This window comes from Trachemys scripta, chromosome 11 (assembly GCF_013100865.1).
Source record: "Trachemys scripta elegans isolate TJP31775 chromosome 11, CAS_Tse_1.0, whole genome shotgun sequence".
Lineage (NCBI taxonomy): Eukaryota > Metazoa > Chordata > Testudines > Emydidae > Trachemys > Trachemys scripta.
In genome coordinates, this window is record NC_048308.1 from 69,716,575 (window position 1) to 69,742,829 (window position 26,255).

At 43.5% G+C, this 26,255-nt stretch overlaps 1 protein-coding gene across 1 annotated transcript in view; it reads left to right on the top strand.

The window, feature by feature from the left end:
* Positions 1-1,542: 1,542 nt before the first annotated feature.
* Positions 1,543-26,255, top strand: part of TRPM8 (transient receptor potential cation channel subfamily M member 8) — a 72,539-nt gene continuing 47,826 nt past the window's right edge. The window contains exons 1-8 of the mRNA XM_034785753.1: positions 1,543-1,663; positions 4,587-4,660; positions 10,082-10,238; positions 12,715-12,892; positions 13,906-14,078; positions 15,452-15,626; positions 18,019-18,086; positions 22,558-22,755. Coding sequence (XP_034641644.1) covers positions 1,565-1,663; positions 4,587-4,660; positions 10,082-10,238; positions 12,715-12,892; positions 13,906-14,078; positions 15,452-15,626; positions 18,019-18,086; positions 22,558-22,755 — 1,122 coding nt within the window. The 5' untranslated portion in view covers positions 1,543-1,564. The remainder of the gene's footprint in view (positions 1,664-4,586; positions 4,661-10,081; positions 10,239-12,714; positions 12,893-13,905; positions 14,079-15,451; positions 15,627-18,018; positions 18,087-22,557; positions 22,756-26,255) is intronic.

A 26,255-nucleotide genomic window follows, 5' to 3' on the forward strand; every position in this document is an offset into this window, starting at 1 on the left:
TATTTGAGAGGAACCATTTTCTAGCCTAGGAACACACATTAAATATTTGCTAAACAATCATTAGAGAAGTGTAATATAAATAATACCTGATGGTATGTCTCTTGAGCTAGCTTGTTTTATCGCCTTCTGGGGTTGCTTGCATCATGTTCTGAAATGGTATTTCCAGGCATTCATTGCTGTTTTTTGTCTCCAAACTCATGAATAAATCACTTGCCAGTTTTCAATCACCAGAAGTCATGTGCCTTATCACACAGACATGAGTATTTATTATTTACAATATAGAGGTGCTAAGTGACACCACTGTGCTCTCCATGCACAGAGGAGTATATGGTCCCTGCCCCAAACATCTTACTCTCTAAATAGTCCAAGGGTGGGGAAAGGAAGTAATATTGGTCCCATTTTATGGATAGGGACTGAGGAGCAGAAAGATTGAGGCACTTATGGTCGCACTTGAAATTTGGGTCTGAACTGGGAATTGAACTTAGTTCCATCTTAACCACTAGTTCTCTTTTAGAAGGGAGAAATAGCTTGTTTCATTGCAAGGCGCTAGGTGCCTTGGAAATAGTTTGATACTTGCAACTTAAATTTATATTAGTGTTTCTATTTTCTGAGCTTCTGAATGTGGTTCAAATATGCTCACTGCCATGGGGACCAAGTTCTTATTCCTGAAAGTGCCTTAGTGAAGTCATAGTTAGAACTCTGTTCTGGGTAGCCTGGAGTACATACCCATCCATCCATTTCAACTTTCTCAATCCAGCAGTGTGCCACTATGCCTTGATTCTAACTATTGCAGTTCTAAATCCTTCTGACTAGATCTGTGAATTATGCTTAGATGTGGCATACTAATGCAGTAATTTTTATAATGAAGATAGACTAGAACGAACCCATTAAATATCTTCTCACTATAGAGATCAGAGAAGATTGTAAAAAATCCAGGCAAGGAACGGTATTCTTGTTAAATAGTGGGATTAGGATTGAAGAGATGTGGTTTCAGTTTCTGCCTCCGTGCACTTCCTCTGTGATGTTGAGCAAATTCTTTGATCTCTCTGTGCCTCAGAATACTTTCTGTAGGAATAATTCCTTTTGTCTGGTGAGACAGTAAACTCTTTGGTGCAGCAACTGTTTTTTTTCTGTTTGTACGTACAGTGCCTAGTGACACAACAAGGCTTCACTCTCTGAGACCTCTAGGCACCACATTATGTGAATTACTACAAGACTGCCCAACATGCTGAAATTTCAGCATCTCTACATCTATACACTATGGAATATATTGCACACTTCCTCTGCCTAAAGATGTTAAGTCAGTCCTGGGAGGAAAACCTGGTTCTTTCAATACTCTGGCATGAGGAATTTAGGGTTTTTTAGATATTGTATTTCACATTCCAAAAACCAGCTAGAATACCAAAGGCACTAATACAGGATTTTAATGGAACCCAAAGCACTAGGTGTGATCAATTTTTTTTTGTCTACTGGGTGGGGGAAGGGGGGAGAAGGCTAACACTAATGTTGATCCCCAAAATCTTTCTCTCCCCCCACAGGCTGGTGGTGGCTGCTTTTTGTTTGCATGGGCACCATGAGAAACAGAAGAAATGGCACTTTGGACGGTTCAAAAGTCCTTTACTCCAGTATATCTCGCAGCACCGATGTGTCGTACAATGACTCTGTAAGTAACGGGCACAATACATTTCCATGGTACGTGCGTGGGTGTAGTCTCCCTTGGAACTCTGCCACAGTGACAATTATGAATTAGTCTCATACTAGGAGGAAGGAAGGAGGAAGTCTCATACTACAAGGAGGAAGATGTATAATGGTCTTGCAGCACTTTTTCTTTAAAGAAAAATACTGTTCTATTCTATAGCCAATGGCCTCTAAAGCTACTGTAAAGCTATAGTAGGTAGGTCAGTGTCACAGAATGCTAGAACGTTTTTTTGAAGGACTTTATCACAGTTCTGGACCTTCTGTGGGCAGCAATAGAATGCTGCCCTATTGTGTGGGTAGGTTTCCATTATGGACACTGTTAAATTAGAATGAATCATGATCTAATTTACCACTTGAAACTAGATGTCCAGAAATGAGAATTTAAAGCACTACCCTCCTCCTCCTCGCCGCACATCCTGGATTCCAGGCATTTTTCCTTCATGCCAATCAAGACTCATTGGCTCTGACCCTCCGCTGCCTTGCACTTTGTGGAGTTACCCAATCAGAGTAGCTGTATGTTACACCCACTTTTCGTGGGTGTAAAAAAACCTTGCAAGGCGATGGACTTTGGAGCCTGGATGCTGTGGGCGGCTGCAGATGGACTCCTAACAAGTGTGAGCTTGGGGGTATCCCATAAACTATTTTTCATACTGCCAAAATGATGAATTATTAATGTAAAATCTTATTAGCTTTGTGCTTTGGTGAATAGTATCATCTTTGAAAGGGCACTATACTTTGAAGTATAAGTAGCAGATCTGCCGGTATAGGAACCGAAAGGTTCCTATACCAGCAGAGACCAGGAGCATATAAAACGAAGAGAATGAATTTGTCTCATGAAATGGGCAGGCATCTGAAACAGAACAGTGCGAATGAAATAACTTTTGAGATGGGCCCAAGCTATTTCAGTTGGCTCCAAGTCTGGATTCAGAACACCCCAAATTGAAACATCCTCAGATCCAAGGTTTTGGTTTGGCTCCTAGGCAGGGGGCAGCTGCAAAATGTGACATGGGGTCTGTGTTTGGATTCTGTCCCTCCTCCTTCTATCATAGTCTAGGGATGTTCAGGACTGCGTGGCTGTGATTTGGGCCCACTTTTGAATAAACACTTGAAGTTTTATACAAAGTCGATTTTCATATATATGGATCTCTTGGTTTGAAACACGTCAGACTTGAGGTCTTTCCAAGTGCTTAGCAATGTACATTTTTATTTCCAGTAGAATTTGTATCCGGGCTTCTTTCCTGGTCTAGATTAAACTCCACCGTTAACAGCAGCTGCACAAAAAGGCCCCAAACAGGCTGTGCCTTTGAGAACTCTCATATGGTTAAAGGAGAACTCCACTTTACTGAAAAGATTCAGATTGTCATAGAACTAGTCGCGAAGGGGAGTAAACTGCTGCAGGCCCTGTGTGTGGGGCCATGTGCAGCAAGGAAAGAAATTGTACTTCAGAGGGATGTGACTCCCCTCCTCTTGTTCCAGGTGGGGAGTAACTTTGCTAATGGTAGCAACCTACTACTTCCCTCATCCTGGCTGACGTGTGGGCGTGGGGTAGGTTCTGCCAAATCTCTGCCCACTTGCTCATGGGTTTAGTAGCAGATATGAGTGCCTGCGCCCAAGGCCAGGGGAGGCTGTGCGGGAGCGTACAGGACAGGGTGCAATTGGTCTCCCCTTCCACGTCTGGAGTCAGCACAGTCCACGCCACGTTCTAGCCCTAAACAAATAAGAGTAAATAAAAGACAAATAAAATCATTTTATGATCAGATAGGAAGCTCCCATTTTGTTAGTCCCTGGAGGCAAATTAGGTGCAAAAGAATTAACATCTCCATAGAAACAGCTGCATATCGGAGAGCTTCCAATCATCCTAAGGCAAGGTCTATTGCAGTGTTAAACACTTGGTGTGTTTAATTTAGCAGGGTTTAATTATTAAATTAGAATTGGAAGTTACCTTAAAACAATCTGAATTCCACTGGGGTTTGACTCGAGAGACTTAATCTCCTACTGGGGCATGCTGGGTTCGATTAAAATAGCAAGTGGAGCTGGCATCTCTTTTGGTAGAGGCTAAGGGGGAAAAAAAGGTTTGTTTGGAATGTTTTAAACACCATTTAGCAGATATGGTTAACTGTGATCCCATAACATTTCTAAAGGTGTTAAACCAGGTCTACACTAGGTGCTTAGTGGTGTTCAAAATTGTGGTGGAAGTGGGGGCTGCTTTGTAACTTCTTGATATTGACCTAATTATTGGGATGTTTGCTGTATGAACATGTTTGGTTAAACCAATAGAGCTCTTACTGAATGAATAGGAAGATGAAGCCATGTTTCTAAATGTGATCCTGTGTAACCCACACACCTTCTGGGTGTGGTGCTCTGTCCCATCTAGTGACACAGAGACCACTTAGAGAGAGAAAATGAGTCTGCTCTACAGCCTTAGCTAAAAGGTAGTTGGCTTTTAGCTCATGCACTAAACTCCAGAGGTCCCCGGTTCGATCCTGCCCGCCGACGACTGGGGTCTGTTGGTGTTATATCTGTCCCCAGCATGTGCTTAAGGGACAATGCAAGAGCTGTTTGCTTTGATGCTCATCATGTTGTTAAAAACACCTTTTTCCTGATCTAAACAAGGCCTACTAGGACATGCTGATAGTTATTCATTATTTTTTTTGAAAGTTCCTGTTTTAATATTTCTGTTATAGTTAAAGGATTTAGCTGTCACCTGCCGCGCTCTTGTATTGCTGCGTCCACACAGGCCCTGACGCTACTTTGCGAACAAATGAATTGCAATGAATCGCTGCAGTTTTCCTTTAAATGCCAGTGTAAGGCACCTGTGTTGTCTTTAAAGCGTTTGCAGTGCTGGGAGTCCCTGAGCTAAAACTTTCCCCTCTAATCTTCCCCCAAAGGATTTGGTCACCTTCATTCAAGAACATTTTAAGAAGAGAGAATGTGTCTTCTTCACGAGAGATGCCAAGTCAATGTAAGCAAATACTCTGACCGTTGCTTTTGACAGGAGCGGGAGGTAGTGCTGGTTGAGAGCAACGTAATGAAGTAACAGTCAACACCAGCGTTAGGATTTTGGGGAGCTGCCAAGGCACTTCTTCCTTGTGCAGCCTCGTCTTCTAAGTCCCGCTTTTGCCTTCCACAATCTTTTTCTTTTCTCCCCTTCTCTGGTCATCCTCCCTGTGTTCTGGTCATGGTCCAGTGAGAGGCCTGATACAGCTCTGGGTTTGCTTAAGAGGTTGGAATGGCAGATTTTACTCCGCCCTCCAACACTCTGGCTGGGAGGAGAGATCAGGCCTCCAGTCTAGTCTACTCTGGGAAGTGAGTTTGATAAATGCACTCAAAGAGCAGGCCACACAATCCCACCTTAAAGTTGGGACTGTCATGCAAATGTGGGGGGGGAGGGGGGAAGGGCACCCTGCCAGCAGGCATCTTCCTTCCCCACCAGCAGATTCCACAGCTCCCAAATGCCAGTTTTGCATACAACTAGCTGGATAGCAGAGACATGGTGACAGAAGTTCTCATGGCCAGCACAGTAGCTTCTCCTTGGTATTCCGAACTTAAACTGATGCAACAAGAATGAAAAAACAGGGATCAAGGGACAAGGCATATCCAGGGCACTAATGATTGTCTGGGTGTTGCTGAATGTCCCAATATCAAGTGCTATGGAAAATAATAAATTCAGTTGTCATGTTGTCTGGATCAGATGTAACATTATTTTACTGGCAAGCATCCCATTGAAGTGAATGGGGTCTCGTGGGATTGATGTGAGGTGGCATATTATTTTTATTATTATTTGTATTACCATAGCATGTAGGAGCCCTTGTCATGGGCCAGGGCCCCACTGTGCTGGGTGCTGTACAAATCCAGAACAAAAGATGGTCCCTGCCTCAAAGAACGTACAGTCGAAGTCTAAAACAAGAGACAACAGATGGATACAGACAGAAAGGGGAGTACAAGGAAACGCTGAGACAGTATTGGTCAGTATGATAGGCAGTGGTCTCAGCACACCTGGGGCCTAGGTGTTCTCAAGTTTTTGTAGGTATCACAGAAATGGAGAGTTTTAAAGAGGGTTTTGAAGGTGGATAATGAGATTAGCTTTGCGGGTGTTGATGCTTGGGAGGAGCTCCCCAGGAGGGGCAGCATGGGGGAAAACATGAAGGTGCTTGTTTGAAAACTCAAGAAGTGGGTGGTTAAGGCTGGTATCATGGGCCAATCAGAGATGGTGGTCAACATCTCGATATTGGATGAGAGATGAGAGAGAGGGTGGGGATGGGCCATGATGGGCCTTGCAAATGAGGGCAAGCTACTGCTCAATGTTATAGAGAAGAGGGAGCCAGCGGAGGGATGCAAAGAGAGGGGTGATATGGTCAAAGCGACAGGCTCGGAAAATGATCTTGGCAGCAGGATTCTGAATGGATATGAGTGGGGCAAGACTGCATTTGTCAAGGCCAAAGAGAAGGTGGCTGCAGTAATCGAGACACGAGCTGAAAAGAGCCTCAATAAAAGCATCTTTCATCCCCAGTAGCATTCAGGGCAGTCTTTACACTGTAAAGAGAATTTCCCCAAAATAATTCCTAGAGCACATCTTGTAGAAAACCATCTAATCTTGATTTAGTGATAGAGAATCCACCATGACCCCTGGTAAATGTGTTCCAGTGGTTAATCACTCTCATTGTTAAAAATGTACACCTTGTTTCCAGTCTGAATTTGTCTATCTTCGTCTTCCAGCCCTGCTGCATCTCACCTAAAGGCAAACCAGAAATGAAGGACCTGTTTAATAATTGATACACCAACAAAACCCAACTGTTGCATGTCTGACGACTTGCACGCTCCCCTTCGGCACAGGTGCCTCTCCTCTCACATATAAACTGCGGCATGCTTTCCTATAACCTCAGAGAAGCCCTTTGTTGGAGTTCTGTAGGGATTCAGCTTTGGGGAAGGGTGAAAAAAGGACAGCTAGCTGGTTCTCACTAGATTCTCCCCCCACAAATCCAGGAGGAAAATATCAGACATTACTGGATCATTTCCATTCTGTAGAGCCCACCTCCATCCCTTCCTTTTAGGAGAGAGAGGTGTGGCTAGCTGCCATGTTCAATCCCAGAGAGGGCTGTGCCTGCTTGGTGAGAGAACACAACATATATTGTTGTCTTTCATCAAAGTTCCCAACTAACACATCGGCACTTTATATTCCTAGAGAATTTATGAAGCATTTTAGAATTCTGGAATAGGCAAGCTATTAATCTTCTATCCAGTTCTTTCAGAGTGTTGGAAACCCTGGGTTCATAAAGCCTTTTCCCCTTCTTTATTTCAACTTCCCTATCTGCACTGAACTGCTCTTCTGAAGGAAGTCAGTGCTGTGTTCTGATATGTCCAGAAGGGAAAGAAATATATGACATGTTCTTGTCCATAAACGTCTCCTGAGAGAACGCCTCAGAGACCTTGCAGATAATCAGGGATGTTAACACTCTTATAAACATACGTCAACAGATGGCCAGACCACTGTAGGTCTCTTCTTGAGAATAGCACAAAAATGGAGGTTGGAGTCCAGCTGGATTGCATTCCATTAGCTTCATGCTCATACAGACCCACCCTAGGGGCTACTTCCAACAGTCCACAGCTGTGTTTGGATGGTGTTGGATCAAGTGTTTCTTCCAGATCTTTGTCTTATGCAGGACAACATCAACACCTCACCGGCTTATTTGTCTGGAGCACACTTGGATTTCTTGAGTAAGAGAACTAATTAATATTCATGAACTGCAGTGTTGCTGAGAAGCACATTAGAATCCTCTCATTAAAAAGTCTTGCTGTGATATATCCTCTAAAGCAGTGGTAGGCAACCTGTGGCCCAGAGTAATCTGATTGCGGGCCGCGAGACATTTTGCTGACGTTGACTGTCTGCAGGCACGGCCCCCCGCAGCTCCCATTGGCTGGGAACAGCAAACCGCAGCCACTGGGAGCTGTGGGGGTCCGTGTCTGCAGACGGTCAATGTCAGCAAAATGTTTTCTGGCCCGCAATCAGATTAGCCTGATGGGCCGCAGGTTGCCCACCACTGCTCTAAAGTGAGTTTTAGCTAAGGGTGTCACACTCATTTTCATGGTCTCGGATTACGGGTCAAGCCTAAAGACCTAGGCAATTGTTCATGTCTTCACTTTAAAGTCTGTTTGGTCTGTTGCCTTTCAGAGTCCTGCTGTACTCCACAATGATATTTGGTGGGATGCCACTATTACATCTGGCATTTACTTTTTGATTTTTCAAAGATATAATTAGTATCCGATGAGCAACTATCATGCTGTTTAGCATTATGAATAGAGGTCACAGTCTGCAGCCCCACCATAGCAATTCACATATCTTATTTCAGAGAAAAAAGCTTTTAGCCGGTCAGTTCTACACTTATAAACAGCCCTTGTGTATCTCCTATCACCTTGGGACCAATTTCTGCATCACCCACCCCTAAATTTCAAAGCAATGTTAGTATATTCTGTTACCATGAAATGTGCTTCATTCCTATTTCTCTCCCCCCAGCCCCACACCTACACACCCCTATCCCACCACCTATGGCCATTGTTGAAAATATTTATGGACCAAAATTTTTTTGATTATTTTTGACAGTGACTATTTCTAAGGATGGGTTTTTCCTCTATCCTGTAAGCAGCCCATTTTCACTCTCTGGGATTTTCACTCTCTGCAATATGGTCCAGGTAACCCAGCTCAGAACCCCCATCCTCATCCAGAGAAAGGAGACCTTGTAGTTAGCTTCAGTGGCTCAGTACCGAGGTATCTCATCTCACTAGCCTTCACTTCCAGCTCCTTTGGCTGCAAGCTGGACTCCAACTTTAGCTCCATAAACCATATTGGCTGGTACCATGGACCCATGCAGGAAGCCTGCAGTGTAACTCAATAACGCTCCCTTGTGAGGAAAGTTGGAGAGCAAGAGGCAGATACTGGGCTGTGTCCTGTCTGTAACAAAATGCTGGTCTCCTGGCTGCAGCAAAATGGCCAACTCTGTGGCAGAATTGCTGAACGCCATACATCTTAGAAAACACCAGAGTTCATAAAGCCTCAAATAAAATGAATGGAGCTGGTCACACCCTTTGGAGTTACTGTTCAAAGCTTTCTGCAGACTCAGGTGGGTGCCATGTGCATTGCATTGATTTACTGCATTGAATTGATAACCTTGGAAACATGGAACAGGAAATCTTCACAACCATAAGAACAAGGAAAGTTTTTCTTTTATTAAAAGCAAAGCTGAGATTCTGGAGCACAATCCTGTGGCATGATGTAAATTGGGTGGTGGTGGAACACCTGGTGCCCTGTGTAGCGGGCCTATCTCTAGAGGAGTCACAGACTGTAACTTTTATATGTTCTTTCAATCCATCTGGGTGGTGGATACCAAGACATGTTGAGATGATCCTGGGATGTCGTCACTGGGAGTCCCCAAGTCATAGGCCTCAGATAGTGAAGGGACTTAAGTTCAAGTTGGCATCATCTGACTCATGGTGGGATTTAGTTTAGAAGCAAATGTTATGGTGTTAGCACATTAAGATGGAAACCATCAGAAAGGCACTAATAAACTGAGTTTCAATCTGGCCAAAGCAGAGCAAAAAAGGAGAGGGATTTAAAAATCCCTCATTGTCTTAACAAGAAACAGGTCAGAGCCCCTCTAATATGGAGCAGAGTAGGTGTTGACACGTGTGTTTGATTTTGTACATACACAAGCTGAGGTCTTTCTGTAATGTTACAGAGTTAAAACACTAAACATACTTTTTGTTTGTTGGGTAGGCCCATGACATGAAAACTTGAAAATACGTATCAGAGGGGTAGCCGTGTTAGTCTGAATCTGTAAAAAGCAACAGAGGGTCCTGTGGCACCTTTAAGACTCACAGAAGTATTGGGAGCATAAGCTTTCGTGGGTAAGAACCTCACTTCTTCAGATGCTTCTGAAGAAGTGAGGTTCTTACCCACGAAAGCTTATGCTCCCAATACTTCTGTGAGTCTTAAAGGTGCCACAGGACCCTCTGTTGCTTTTTTGAAAATACGGGTTAGCTCTTGAGTTTTGGTTTTCTTCAGTCTTTCCCACTAGCGTAGACCTCAGCTATAGATGTTACATTTCACCTTGGGCCTTGTGCATCTTTCTGGCCAAGCACCGTAACTACTCAGTTTTGTTCAAGAATAAAACTTTAAATTCCCATGTAGAAGTATCCTATTTATTCAAGCATAAGTTATAACATTATAGTTGCAAAATGTGCAGCCAACCTACTTGTCAAATACATGTGGAAAGGCTGCTCACCAGTCTTAGTTGTCATTATGCTATCAGTCACTGAAAGAAAAGAGTATTTGTTTTCTGGGCAAAAGATGTTAATCTATTTCTTTTTTTCTATTCACTCTTCATGGCAGGGACAACTTGTGTAAGTGTGGGTATTCCAAAAGCCAACATATAGAGGGGACTCAGGTAAATAACACTGAGAAATGGAGTTATAGGAAACACACAAAGGAACTTCCCACTGATGCTTTTGGTGACATTCAGTTTGAAAATCTTGGGAAAAGAGGGAAGGTGAGTAACTGCTGAGCTGACACGGGTATTTTAACTCCAGCCTATCCATAAATGGCTTCTGCCCTGTGACTTTTTGCATTAGCCTTTATAAAATAAATTCAGAATAATTAAAAAAGTCAAAACAATCAAAGGAGAAAAAGATGCTTAGATTTTTCGAACACGAGGAATCTAAAGTTAGGTACCTAAATAAGCAATCTGATTTTTTTTCAAGCCAGTGAGAATTGCTGGGTGCTGAGCATTTTGGAAAATGGCAACTTATTTAAGGTTTAACAGAGCTGTTAAAAAAATTGACCTGTTTTAATGTTGGAAAATAGGGTTAAATGTACTTTTTGGAGAAAAAATTGTTTTTCTGAAATGATATATATATATTTTGGGGAACAAACACTGGTTTTGAAATTCTTGTTTTTTTCCAACTGGAGAAAGCTGGGTAAACAGTCATGAATGAATTTCCCCCCATTTTACCACATTTTTAACCACTCCCACCACATGCACATATTTTCAAGTGGGTAAAACCTTAAAAGAAACCAAAAAAATTCAAAAATCGAAATAAATTTCATTTAGAAACAAAATGGTTTTGAAATGAAATTTTTTTCATTCAGTTTCAAATGCAAAAATTCTGTGGAATATTGAAAAAATGGGGATGAAAAATTTCAATTGGGATTTTTTTTCTTGCAAAGTTTCTTGCAGGGAAAATTCCCATTTCCCACACAGCCCAATATGGATTTAGGAGACTTTTGGATGATCTTGTGCCCAGTTTTAAATGTTCAGATGGCCAAATCTGAAGATCCCATAGCCCCTTAATAATGTTCAGGGACATTACACTATTCACGTAACTCAAATTGCGTAGCTTAGATCAACTTTTCCCTTTAGTGTAGACAAGGCCTGTGTATTCCATGGGAAGCTAGTGTAGAGCGCAGAGAACAGGGTTGTATTTGTGGTAGCCCATGTTGCTGGGGAGACGTGCTGTTGAAGTTTCCTAAGAGCTGATGACTTCATGCACAGGTAAATCACAAGCACAGAGAAGATCTGAATCCCATCTGCTACCTCCCAGGTGAGAGCCTTAATCACCATGCACAGAGCCATGCTCTCTCTCTCTCTCTCTCTCTCTCTCTCTCTCTGTGGCCAAATAAATATTTAAGAATTGATACAAGTGGAACAGCTTCAGTAGGAGAGTTTGGGAGCCACCCACCCTGGACTAGCCTACAGCCTGGTGATAAGGATGTTCACCTGACAGGGAGATGATGTGAGTTCAAGTCCCTGACCCAGAATGGGGACTCGGACCTGGGTCTCGTATCCTAGGCAAGTGCCCTAACCACTGGGCTAAAGGTTGTAAGGGCAGACAGAGGGGAACACATCCTTTATCTGAAGCTGACCTTGAAAAAACATTTTCCCCAACCAAAACTAATTGGATCAAATTCACCAATAGTTTCAGGTTGGCTGAAACTGCATTTTTTGAATAAATTTGTTTGAAAAACTTAGCCCATCTCTATTCAGATGTCCTAGGAGTGGGGAAAATACAGGCCATAAAACAAGTCTTTAGAAAACACACACTGGGCCTGATTCTCCATTGCTTTGCACTTTGGTCATTTACTGCTGTGCAATGCGGGTGACAAATGTCACCTAATGGAACTGTTTTGACACCCGCTTTGTATTTTGTTTAGATATAAATGACTGCGTGGAGGGCAAGGGAATGGGAAACCAGGCCAGGGCCGGTGCAACCCATTAAGCAACCTAGGCGGTCGCCTAGGGTGTTAGCATTTGGGGGGCGGCATTTTCTTTGGCGGCGACCGCGGCGGCTGGATCTTCGGCTGCCCCGGTCGTTGCCGGCATTTCGGCGGATGGAACTGGGGAAGGGGGGCGCGGGGAGGGCCGCCTGCAGCAAGTAAGGGGGGGTGGGCGGCACGCAGGGGAACCGTTTCCTGCCCCAGCTCACCTCTGCTCCGCCTTCTCCCCTGAGCACGCCTCCCCGCTCTCCTTCTCTCCCTCCCAGGCTTGTGGCACCAAACAGCTGATTGGCGCCGCAAGCCTGGGAGGCGGGAGAAGTGGAGCAGCGACGGCGTGCTCGGGGAGGAGGCGGAGCAGAGGTGAGCTGGGGTGGGGAGCTGCCGCACGGCTCCCCGGGTGGGGCGGGAGCTGCCACGGGGGGGCGCCTCAGGGCGGCCGGGGGGTGGGGAGCTGCCGCAGGGCTCGGGGAGGAGGCGGAGCAGAGGTGAGCTGGAGTGGGGAGCTGCCACACAGCTCCCTGGGCCGGGGAGGGGCGCCTCAGGGCGGAGTGGGGAGCTGCCGTGGGGTGGGGGGCCTCAGGGCAGCTGCCGCAGGGCTCGGGGAGGGGGAAGGGCGCAAGGTGGAAGTTTCGCTTAGGGCGCAAAACATCCTTGCACCGGCCCTGAACCAGGCCATCGCTTTGAGACAAAATGGAATTACTCTGTTGCCATTTATTGCTGCTAACCCTGCATTGTGTCCTCTCTCATTGAAGTACATCCGATTGTCCTACGACACAGACTCTGAAATGCTCTATGATCTGATGACTCAACACTGGCACCTGAAAAATCCCAACCTTGTCATCTCAGTCACAGGGGGAGCAAAAAACTTTGCTCTAAAGCCGCGGATGCGCAAGATATTCAGCAGGCTGATCTACATTGCCCAGTCCAAAGGTGAAAGGGGTATCTGGGCTGCCTTGAAGCTGCTAGTTTTTATGTTTTCCTCCATTGCGCTAGCCTGGTATCTCTTGGTTTGTCAGTATAGTGGATAAATGGTGATGTTAGACACTAATATAGGGAAAGGAAAATAGATGATCAGGGAATATGCATCAAGAGACAAATCAATGTGGGCTTAATTTGGGGGAAAACGAGGCATATATCTTGGGGCAAGTCTATCTTTTTTGATGTCACTTTGAGTGTCCCCATGCCTTTTACAATCATTTATGTAATTAATACCTGTGAATTCAGTTGTAGCCATAGGCACATAGAGTTAGGATAGTAGAAAAGGCTAATTGTATTAATTTGTATTAAAAAAAACCCTAGGCTACGTTCACACCTAGTGTAACCCCTTTTTGAAGTCAGAAGAGTTCAAGCAAGTGAAGAACTTGGTTCAGTGAGTGCCATTGTGATTTAGCTGAAGTGAGAGGTGAATATTTCAGTCAGCTGGTATATTAGCCTTCCACCAAATGAAGCTGGTGGAGAAGACGAAGCTGTGAATAGTCAGCAGAGAGGCAGAGCTTTCTATTAGTGGTTGCCTGTTTAGTCCACTTCAGACAAGTATGGCCTAATGACTTGGGAACTGGGTGGAGAGCCATTCTTGGCTTTGACAAGGATGTCCTTTGTAGCTTTGGGTAAGTCTCAACATCTCTTCTTCCTGTATCATATGGGAATTAACATCTCTCCTGTGATCGAGTGAGGATGAATTAGTTGGCTTAGTGTCTTGAAGGTAAACAACCCCGAGGGCCAAAATCCCCATTGCCTTGGCCTTTTGTGTTGCCACTTGCATCAGTGCGCAGTATTGCCACATCAGTGTCTTGCACCCACGTAACACAGGCCTTCGTGACTACACAAGATGCAGGGCAGTGGAGAATTGGGGATGACACATGCACATGTCTATAAAGACAAGAACTTTTTGTGCACAGTGGCAGGTCTGTGGCTAAATTTCATTTGGTACCTGCCATCTGCAGGGGCCTGGATTTTCACAGGAGGCACTCACTATGGACTGATGAAATACATTGGCGAGGTGGTGAGAGACAACACCATCAGTAGGAGCTCAGAGGAGAACGTGGTGGCTATCGGCATAGCAGCCTGGGGCATGATTTCCAACCGGGATAGTCTGATCAGAAGCAGCGATACTGAGGTGAGGAAAATGTAGTGCTGTCAATGGGGTCATGAGAAGCCAGTGAAAACCCTACAAAACTGAGTTATATTCTGACCAAACGCAGTCTACTCTCCGTAAATGCCTCACTGCTCTCCATCCACACCACTATCTGCATGGAGCCTGATGCCTTTGGCCTGTGACTGATTTGGATGTGAGGTCCTATTAGAAACTCTTCCTGCTACAGAACTTGTGCTGCACTGTTGTAAAATAGCCAGTGCCTATTAAAGATAATAGTTAAACAACAAATGAGATATATTGTACTCACAAATTGAGCATTGGATTTTGGAAAAGATGTGCCACTGAGACTCAGTCAGGTGGATTCACTAAAGGAGAAAGGGACAATATAGTCTCTCTTGTCCAGCTGAGCTGCACTTCTGCACAGGAACAAAGTAGGTGGTCAAAGGTGTCTGTATGCACCTTTGTGTTGTCCCATTTCTGGCTCTGGCCTTGTGCCTGGGTAAGCTAGGCAGCTCTAACTCATTCGTCTGCTAGTGATCCTAAGAGGTTATTCCAGCAGCCATTAGTTGCTGTGGCATAAGAATATAAGGTTGTGGCAGCAAAAGGGAGGGCTTGTTATGCACACTAGAGGCTGGGGGAATGCAAAGAGGCACTCAGTAGTTCTTGGGTTGAACTGGGGCATCTGCCAGAAATTTCTGTAATGCAACAGTATTATTGTATATGTTGGTAAAAAGCAGAAATTTCAACTGAAGAGGAGGAGGAACAAACCAGCATGTCTGATCCTACGTCCACTCTGCTAGATTTCATAGAGTACATCAGCAAAACAGTGGACAAAGGAGACAACAGATTGTTTGGGTTTTGGTTTTTTTGAAAACCCATTGACAAAAACCCTCACTAAGTAGCATTAAGGAAACAAAGCCTTGGGGTGAGGGGTAAAGGTTGGTCATAAATTAGAAAGTGGTTAAAACGGAGGAGAAATGAATTGTTAATTTTCAACATGGCCTAGCAGGATTTAAAAATCACTAGACATCTATACGTGTAATGAGAACATCCACAGTTCAGTTATATAAAATAAAACTGTAGGAGGTGTAAACTCTCACTCTCCTGGGCACAAGCCCACCACATGGGGGAAGGGAAGAATGTCCTCTGTGGACAGGTTATTCCATAACTGAGTTATGAGTGCTCTTGCAACTTTCTCTGAAGCAGCTGGTGCTGGCCATGGGTTAGATGGACCTTTGCTCTGAACTGGTCTGGAAATTCTTATGCTGCTAAAATCTGGAAAGTAATAGAACAATAGTCATGCCCCTCCCACCGACCTGCTGTGTCCCCATTTCAAGTACTGCATGAACCATGACCTTCCGAATTCAATGGAAACCCTTTGCTGATGTTTCTAGGGGTACTATTCAGCCCACTACATAATGGATGACCTTAAGAGGGACCCATTGTATTGCCTGGACAATAACCACACCCACCTATTGCTGGTCGATAACGGCACCCATGGATATCCAGCAATAGAGGCTAAGCTACGGACACAGTTAGAAAAATACATTTCGGAACGCGTTATCCCAGGTTGGTGCAGTTCTCTAACTTCAGATCATTCTGCTCAGGTGCTACAGGGCTAGATGCTACAGAACATACTGTGGGAGGAAACAAGCTTTCTCATGTTGCCATGCAATGGATGAGTGTTTTGCTCATATGCCTAATAACAAAGAAGGCTTCTGACGGTATACTGTCAATGTGACCCATGGTGATTTGTGCGTATTTCACATGCATTCTGTGCATCTGATGAAGTGGGCTGTAGCCCACAAAAGCTTATGCTGAAATAAATTTGTTAGTCTCTAAGGTGCCACAAGTACTCCTGTTCTCTATGCTTCCCATAGGTACAGATAAGTAGAGCTTACATACTCATGCCATAATCTATCTGAGGTTCACCACAGAGTACAATTTACTGGGTAAGGTGAGTTTCAAGTACTATATGGGATAAACATTCCTTTCAGTTCAGGAATCAAAGCAATCTCACTTGCTGTGTCAGAGGAGATCACCTGATGGGCCCAGGTTGCTTTCCATCCTTCTACTCTGTTTGTTGGGAATTCCAGCCTTTTGACACATGCTGGTGTGTTGGGGGAAGGGTTGCCTGAGGAATCTGGATTTGCCCTTGGGTCACACCTCTGGACTCAACTGGCTGTATATTTGTGTGGTGCTTTGCACAGCACATGGCATGGTGGGAACCTGACTAGGGCTCCTAGCCACTATGTTAATATAAATAATAATAACCAATGCTGATTATTAGCCACTACATGAATCATTCTGAAATAAATAAAATCAGTATTATACATTAGTGTTAAGTATATATTCACTGAGGCAATAAAACTGCACAAACTCATCACACGACTTTAATTTCAATAAATATGCTATTGGTTATCAACTAGTGTTTAACATATGAAAATCCTATTACATTAAACCCTTTAGATGTAATTGTAGGTGCTATATTTTGATTTTCTAATGATTAAATTTACATCCATGTTAATGGTCCATCAGCTTAACTTCTCGATTAACTTATTCCTTTAATTACTAACATATAAATCTACCTGTCATGATCCCGTGTGTGTGTGTGTGTGTGTGTGTGTGCATATATATTTTTGTGTATAGATAATACAAACACAAGATCCGTGGTAGGTAGATTTAGAAAAGAATCTCAGACTTTGGCATAGGCCTAAACAGTCTGACACTCCCAACTTCCAGTCGGGATTGTAATCTGAGCTAACATATGAATGTTTCAGGTAACCCCCACTCTATACCAGAGTAATTCAAAACCTTGAACTCAAGCAGTCCCAAACTTGTGCGTGTGAAAACTGTAGATCTAAATTTACAGCTCAACCCCTACCTATCGTTCTAGCTCAGATTGTGCCTCTTTGCACAGCCCTGACCAAGGAGCGATCTGACCTGACTCATGAGTAGTGTTGGGCCTCTGAAGTACAAGTCCTCCTCTGCTCCTGTTGGGTGCTAGGCAATATACCGCGGCAGTCTTTTATAAGGCACAGCATGTTCCCCTCCTCACACTGCCATGGCTCCACCCCTTCCTGTCCACCCCCTATCTCTTCCTGCTGACATGCTCATGGGGAACATTTTGGATGCTTAACTCCTGCTCTTTCCCCACTCCACATGGCTGGGGCTGCGTCACAGATGAGCCAAATGCATCTGTGCAGAAGCTGGCTTTGAACTGTCCTCCCACCTACTCCTGCTGTGCAGGTCCATTAGTCCCAGCCACAACCTAGTAGGGGGATCCACTCCCCTACATCACGAGAATGCAGGATCAGGGCCCTGGCAGAAGGACTATTTCTCTTTAAAGTTATCGCACTGGAATTAAATCTTTCTGAATGTTGGGATGTGATAAAATTGCAAGAGTTGGCACAATGATTGGTGGTTTTTCTTGAAGCTCTAACTCCTGGAGTCATGTGATTATGGTAGAATCTCTTTCTTTTGTTTTAAATTTACAGCCCTGATGCTTGCAAGGAGAAACTTGACGACCTGAATACTAAAGGGTCAGAAATCAGCATGCAAATAACACTGCTCCCCCTCCCCCCAAGTCATGTCATGTTTTTTTTTTTTTTTTTTTTTTTTTTTTTAAGCACTGTACATTGGCAATACTAAGTACTTAAGACTTTAGCCTTGCTTTGTTACTTCTGGGAAGACTGCATCTCGGTGTTGATATCTGACATTAGAGTAGGCAAAATGGGTTAGTGAGAATAACTAAAGGTCATGTAACAATGGAGTAGATGACTTTAAAAATAGTTTGGTTAAATCAGCTGAAAGTCAGGAATACAAGTATTTGTGTGTAAAATATTATCAAAGTCAAATCTAATAAACCAGTGTATAAGTGATTATTGTGAAGTATAAAAATTGTTCAAATACATTGACACTGCAAAGTGAGACCCTCTCCCTTTTTTGGGATATATTTCAGATTCTAATTATGGTGGGAAGATTCCAATTGTGTGTTTCACCCAAGGAGGAGGGAAAGAAACTCTGAAGGTAAGTCTGAAAATAAGTCAGAAAAATTAAGTGTCCTGTGGTGTCTTGTCACAATTTTAACTGTATTCTAGATGAGGCAGGTAGCAAAGTATTAAGGTTGCCTGACACTTCCCATTATTAGACCCTATTTTCAATTGTGTTTAACTTTTTTCCAAATTGGGGCTGAAATTTTCCATGACACATGTCTGCCTCAGGCTGAAATGTTTTAGGAAGTTTCAGCCAACATGCATAAGCTGTTTTTGAGAAAGAGGCTAGAGGAAATTTTTTTTTCAATGTTACAAAACAAAACGCTGGTGACCTTCAATTTGAGAATCTGTAGTGCCCCATGCTTTGGAGCAGGGACTTGTGTTCGAGATGTGCCTTTTGCTGTTCCTGTGAATATCCACTGAAATTTGAAAAAAATCTTAGTTCACACATTATCAGTAGAGACCAGGGTTTAACAGCTAAATTCCCGGAGGATTCTATCTGCCCTGGGCATGCTCCATCTCAATCCTGTTCAGGACTTGCCCGGCAATTGCAGCTCTGGGCTATGCCAGTTGTCAAATTCAGGGCAGTTGCGCCTGTATTTCCCCATCATGGTCCACCAAGAGCACCCAGTCTATGCCCCTCAGCAGTCACCTCTCTTGGGAGGAGATGCAAGTCTCTCTCCCTCTTGACTGGGCTTTTTTCAGGCTGCATAGTTCCCTGCCTCTGTTGTGATATTCCCAGCAAGCCAGACTGCCTGATCGGGCCACCATCAGCACTTGGCTTTCTCTCCAAAGCCTATGAAAAGCTGTAACGGCCAACAGTTAACAAGTTGTCACACAGCTCTTTCTAAGCAAACAGGGTTATTCTTAAGGTGATAGCATTAGAGAAAAAACATATTTAAAAACCTACACACGTGTTAATAAGCTTAGCAGAGATCCCACCCCTGACTCCCGCTAGAGCTCTGTCAGAAGTCAGTCCTTGAACACCTCACCCAGGGGTTCTTCTGTGGTTACAAGTTCAGCTCAGAACTAGTACCCCTGTAATAGCTTAGTCTTTCCTTTATACAGCTTGGGCCTTTGATTTTGAACAGGTTATCAGTAGACTGTGGACCTCTTATCAGGGCATAGCTTCAAAAGACTGTGGATTTGCATAACTGGAGATGGGGAAGTGAATGCAAATTCCCCTTCGAGCTTCTCCAGGCAAATTACTTGACAGTTTATCCAAAATCCCATTCTGATCGGACACGCTCAGTACAGTCCTTTGAAGTTCATCACACTTCCCGGGTGTAACAGGGCGCTGCAGGGCCCTCTTGGCTCCTGCTCCCGTTGGGCTGATAAAGTCACTTGGAGAACCTGGATTCGGTAACCACTTTACAGGTTGTGCTCCCACCACCCTTACCATCTGCAGGCAAAGGGAGGGGAGAGCTACCTCCCTGATTCCACTCCCTGCCTTTTCCCATTCTTCCTGCTCCCCCCCTGGTTTCCTTCTCCTGAGGCTTTTATACAGCCCCAGCCTAATTAGGCAGCAGGGGCTGTATAAAATCTCTGCTTCCCCCAATTAGGGCCAGGTGGTCTAACCAGCTCCAATTCACCTCCCTTAATTGGAGCTGGAGTGACAGAAGGCTGGCTCAGCAGTTCCTGCTCAACGCCCTGTCATACCAGGGTTCACATCACATCTCCCCCAGCATATGATCCAGCCCACAATAGTACATTACCTTTGCATTTAATACAATGGACTCCAAAGATACTTAAACTTAACACTATAAGGTTTCCAAGGATATTGGAAGAAATTGCCATATCTGTGTCACCAATGTGTCTCAGAGGCTCACCAAATATAGGGCATTGTGGGTAGTGCTATGCCAGGAGACGATACCAAGGCTACAGGTTTGCATGGCAACATCTGGTACAGTATTGTGGCTTGTCTGGTTATTCGTGTGGTGGAAATCTGTGCTGAAGGTTTAGGGTTCAAAGCCTGCTGGTGATAGGGGGAATTGTTACAGTCACACATAATAGAATTGATCCTAGTGCCTTAAAATATGTGAGTCTATAACTTCATGTCTGGGGCTGCATGAATGGCATGGACCATCTATAATGAGCTGGCTTGTGTTCCAGAGAAGCTATCTAGGCAGATGAATTGAGTTATTGACACTCTTGTCAGGTCCAACTTTAACCCAAACTTTTCAAGACGTGTTAATAAAATATAATAAATCCAGTACAGATAATCAAAGCTGATTACTACTTGTCTCATCAGAAGAGGATTAGAAATGATTATCACTCTTGTTGCTGCCAACACTCACTGAAATAGATGGACTTCAATATATAAATTTATCATGCCAATTAAACTTATGTTATCCTGATGATCATAGTCCCATCAAAATCAATACTAAAATTCATCTGTATAATTTCTTCACCAATTTAATTAATCAATTTGTCAATGCCACACACAGATTGTGAAATATCAAAGTGTGTCCCCAGAGTCACTGGTTGAATGATGTTCTAATATGCCTGCATTAAGTAGGCTTTACCCACAGGTATTTGCATCTGGTAGCATTAATTAACATAGATTTTTAATTGTTTCACTACACTCAATCTTAATTTTAATACAGATGCTCCCCGATTTATGCAAGCGTTCCATTCCGGAACGCCTTGCTTAACTCGAATTTTGTTTAAGTTGGAAACATATACCCTACCATTACGCCAAAAAAAAAACCCCACCGCCCTCCTATTTCTAGCTTACAGAACTTTCTGTAAGTACGGATTTGCGTAAGTTGGGTTTGCGTAACCTGGGGGGCGTCTGTAGTTAAAATTGTTCTTTGTTTCTAAAGCAATATCAATTCATTTAATATCACAAATCAAAGATTTTTAAGATCAACTTCAGGTTGCTTTAGGTGCCAAGCTTTAGGCACCCAAGTTAATAATTTTGGCTATGACTGCTTCACTTATGTCCTTATGCATCATATAGAACCGTTATTCAAGCAAACAGAATGAGTTCTACACTGTACTGAGTTTAAGGTTTAATATTTATTCTTAACAAAATATAAGTAGCCTACTGTAAATATTAATCCTAAACCCAAGTAACTAATGCAGAAGGCATTCAAACTTAAAATCAGATGGACAGTTCTTGAAGTGTTTAATAACTTTGAAGAATAACTGGCTCATAATCCAGACAAGGGTCTGTGACAGTCTGACCAATTACTTGTCAGGGACACTGGTGAAGCACTGGAATGGGTTACCTAAGGAGGTGGTGGAATCTCCTTCCCTAGAGGTTTTTAAGGTCCGGCTTGACAAAGCCCTGGCTGGGATGATTTAATTGCGGATTGGTCCTGCTTTGAGCAGGGGGTTGGACTAGATGACCTCCTGAGGTCCCTTCCAACCCTGATATTCTACGATTCTGTGTTGTTCAGATGTTCATGTCTTAGTTGTTACAGCTCGTGGCTGGAGTGACCATCTCCAGAAGCAGATAAAACTTTGTTTTAGTCCAAGGAGGCATAGCAATAGTTTCCAAGCTGCTGACTTCTCCTGCTAAGAGACCCCAACTGAACAGTCATGCTTGATAGGTCTTACTGATGTCAGCAATTGGCAGAATCTGAGAGAGGGCTGTACGCTAGGCTTGTGTGTTTCGTTTCTGATCATTGGCTTCAGTTTAAGCAGAAGAGAAGTGGAAATCTTTCAGGCTACTTCCTTATTTTAACGTTCGCTGTGCCCCACACAGGAAAAGATCCTTTGTCCAGCTGGCATCGAAAATACGCTGCTCATGTCATATATCCACTGTCCAATTGGAAGGCATACTATGTGCTTGTGTTTGACTGCTCAAGAGTCATTTCTGTTCAATAAATCTGCCTTTTCCCCCCAAGTATTTTGGTGGATGTTCTCTCTGCGCTGTGGTCATGTGCCTTTATTTCTCCTGTCTCATTAACATTCATTAAGAATAGGGTTCCACTGGATAAACTTCTGTAGCTAATGGCAAACTAAATAAAGCCACCTGCTGAGTATTAATTGATAGACCTATATATGCTCTTTACGACATAGGGCTGACTCAACGTCTATAACGTCCTCATTCTAATGTCTGGTTAGATAAAAGGGTAATTTTTCTAACTCAATTGAGCAACTATCTGAGTAAAGCTGTTCTGTGATATTTAACAAAAATCATTAGATGCGTTATGTGCAATTAATAAAAACACAATCTTAATAATATAACCTGATATCTACAGTAATCCTGTGTGGATGTAAGGGTCTAGTTCCCACACCTTCAGCAAATAGACCAGAGCCCGCTACACTACTGGTCACCAGTACAAAAGTTTGGGAACCACTGAATTAGAGGCCGTTGTAAAGAACTGGTATTGTAATATCCCTTGCTGGTAATAGTGAAAATATTGGCTGGAGCTGGGGAATTCTGCAGTGCCTGCACACAAAAATTGTTCACTTAGTTACTGAACAGTAGACTTCAAATAGCCTGAACCTTTATTAATCAGTTATCTCTGTCCCTCTTTGTTGTGTTTTCCTAGGCTATCAATGTTGCCATCAAGAGTAAAATTCCCTGCATAGTAGTGGAGGGCTCAGGTCTGATTGCTGATGTAATAGCGAGCTTAGTGGAGGCAGAAGGCACTCTAGCCTCTTCATCTGTCAAGGAGAGGCTGCTCCGATACCTGCCGCACACCGTTTCGAGACTCACGGAAGAGGAGACTGAAAGCTGGATCAGATGGGTAGGTGTATGCTTTGCCATAGTGTTGATGAGACAGAAAGGAGAGGGGTGTGACATTACACTCAATATGCTTTATGGAAGTATGCTTATGAATATGATGTAACTGGAATGTGCTTTATGCAAAAGGTCTCTTGTAAGGTATCATAACAAAGGTTATAAACTACTGAATATGTTCCTCCTATTTGTATGGATGTATCATTCTTGTATCTCAAGCTAGAAATATGAAGTATAACTCTGAGGTCCTGTTGTAATTATGCAAAGTGTGGGCCATTAATGGTGGCTTAGAATCTTGATGGCTCCCATTGACTAAGACAATTGGTTGTAAATGGTTTATTTACCTGCAAGACTTCCTGTGTACATGTGGGCCAATCCAGGAAGAATGGAGACTAGGGGTCTTACAGTGACATGTGACTATGTCACCTGATAAGGAAATCCATCTTAAATCTGGTACTTTTCCATTTAGAAGGAGGGGTGGGGACCCAGAGATACAAAAGATTCCTGCCTTGTGCCAAAGCTATAAAAGGGGGTGGAGCAGGACAAAGGGGGCTGCCAGTCATGAGAAAACCCCTGCTTACCATCTGAGATGTCTGCTGGAACTAACAAGGACTGTACCAGGGGAAAGGATTGGGCCCAGACTAGGAAGGAGTCTAGTCTGTGAAAGAAGCTTATTGGAACATCTTTGAGGATGAGATATTACCTGTAATCAGTTTCTTAATGTATTAGTCTTAGACTTGTGTGTTTTGTTTTATTTTGCTTTGTGACTTACTTTGTTCTGGCTATTACTTGAAACCACTTAGATCCTACTTTTTATACTTAATAAAATCACTTTTGTTTATTAATAAACCCAGAGTAAGTGATTAATCCCTGGGGGAGCAAACAGCTGTGCATCTCTCAATCAGTGATATAGAGGGTGAACAATTTATGAATTTACCTTGTATAAGCTTTATACAGAGTAAAACAGATTTATTTGGGGTTCAGGTTCCAGAAAGGCTGAACACTGGGTGCTGGGAAAGTTCCTGTTAACTGAGAAGCCCCTGGGCTGAGTGAATCTCAGTTTCAGTGAACTGCAGAGAGGCGTGGCCCAACCTCTGGGTCTGTGCTGGAGCTGACGGGAGTGTCTAACACGGCAAAACAGGAGTGGAGGGGCACCTTTTCTGGCAGAAGGGTTGTTCTCCGTGGTATCCCAGCTCATCGAGTGACAGTCTCGAGGGGAGTCTCTGTGACCGAACCTGTCACAAGGGGGATCAGGTGAGAAAGGGCTACAGTTAAGCACCAAAGTATTTAAAACATTTAAAGAGCTTTCCTATTATAAATGCGAAAACACTTTCTCTCACGGAGCACATTTAGCCTGTGCAACTCCTTGCCACAAGATACCTTTGAGGCCAAGAGCTTGCAGGATTTTAAAAAGATGGGATGCTTATCTGGATAACAAGAACACCAAGGGTTACTATAATGAGGATTAAAATGTAAAATACCAAGGTGCTTAAAGAATCATAGAATCAGAGAATATCAGGGCTGGAAGGGACCTCAGGAGGTCATCTAGTCCAACCCACTGCTTAAAGCAGGACCAATCCCCAACTAAATCATCCCAGCCAGGGCTTTGTCAAGCCTGACCTTAAAAATCTCTAAGGAAGGAGATTCCACCACCTCCCAAGGTAACCCATTCCAGTGCTTCACCACCCTCCTAGTGAAATAGTGTTTCCTAATATCCAACGTAAACCTCCCCCACTGCAACTTGAGACCATTGCTCCTTGTTCTGTCATCTGCCACCACTGAGAACAGTCTAGATCCATCCTCTTTGGAACCCCCTTTCAGGTAGTTGAAAGCAGCTATCAAATCCCCTCTCATTCTTCTCTTCTGCAGACTAAACAATCCCAGTTCCCTCAGCCACTCCTCATAAGTCATGTGCTCCAGACCCCTAATCATTTTTGTTGCCCTCTGCTGGACTCTTTCCAATTTTTCCACATCCTTCTTGTAGTGTGGGGCCCAAAACTGGACACAGTATTCCAGATGAGGCCTCACCAATGTCGAATAGAGGGGGAATGATCATGTCCCTTGATCTGCTGGCAATTATCCTACTTATACAGCCCAAAATGCTGTTAGAAGGATGTAAGCCCTCATGTTTCAGGGCTCAAGCCAAACACTAATCGATGGAGGTTAGGAAGAAACTTCAAGTAAGGGCAGGTTATCCCATAACTACTTACTACATGATTTCTTACACCTTCATCTGAAGTGTCAGCTACTAGCTGCTTTTCTTGGTAGGATGCTGGACTAGAGGAACCACTGATAAGCTAACTGATAGGTCTAAAAATGTAACTGTAAACAGGGAATCATCATCAAGCAGGTTTGTTTCCAGTACAGTCCTAGAGGGATCGGTTGTTGGCCCAGCGCTATTTAACATTTTTATCAATGACACGGAGGAAAACATAAAATCGTCACTGATAAAGTTTGCAGATGACTCAAATTGGGGGAGTGAAAATGAACTGGACAGGTCAGTGATTCAGAGTGACCTGGATTGCTTGGTGAACTGGGCAAAAGCAAGAAATATGTGCTTTAACACAGCTAAATGTAAGTACAGAGATATAGAAACAAAGAATGTCAGCCATCCTTAGACGATAGGAGACTCTATCCTGGGAAGCAGTGAGTTTTGGGGAGAGGGGTGGATAATCAGCTGAACATGTGCTCCCAATATGACACTATGTGATCCTGGGATGTATCACGAGGGGAATCTCGAGTAGGAGCAGAGAGGTTATTTCACTTCTCTATTTGGCACTAGTGTGACCGCTGCTGAATACTGTGTCCAGTTCTGGTGCCCACAATTCAAGAAGGAGGCTGATAAATTGGAGAAGGTTCAGAGAAGAGACACGGGAATGATTAAAGGGTTAGAAAACATGCCTTACAATGATAGACTCAAAGAACTCAATCTATTTAGTTTAACAAAGTGAAGGTTAAGGGATGACTCAATCACAGTCTATAGGTACCTACATGGGGAACAGACATTTAATAGTGGGCTCTCCAACCTAGCAGAGAAAGAAATTTGAAGCTGGACAAATTCAGACTGGAAATAAGGCGTGTATTTTTAACAATGAGAATAATTAACCATTGGAAGAACTTACCAAGGGCCATGGTGGATTCTTCATCACTGACCCCTTTTAAATCAGGATTAGATGTTTTTCTGAAAACTCTGCTCTAGGAATTATTTTGGGACAGTTCTCTGGCCTGTGTTATACAGGAGGTCAGACTAGATGATCACAATGGTCCCTTCTGGTCTTGGAACCTTTGATCCGATGAGCATGGCAGCTCCTATGTAAGCTTTGTAAAGAAGAAAAATGCTGGGGTGTGGGTTGACTGACACAACCATTCACTAAACAAGCACTATAACTGGTGAATTTCTCCAAGCTGACACAATATCATTCTGTTCTTTTTCCATAGATTTTCTTATGGCAACAAGCTTACTATGTTAAACTTATAACATTGCTTAAGTTTCTTCGCTTACTTTCC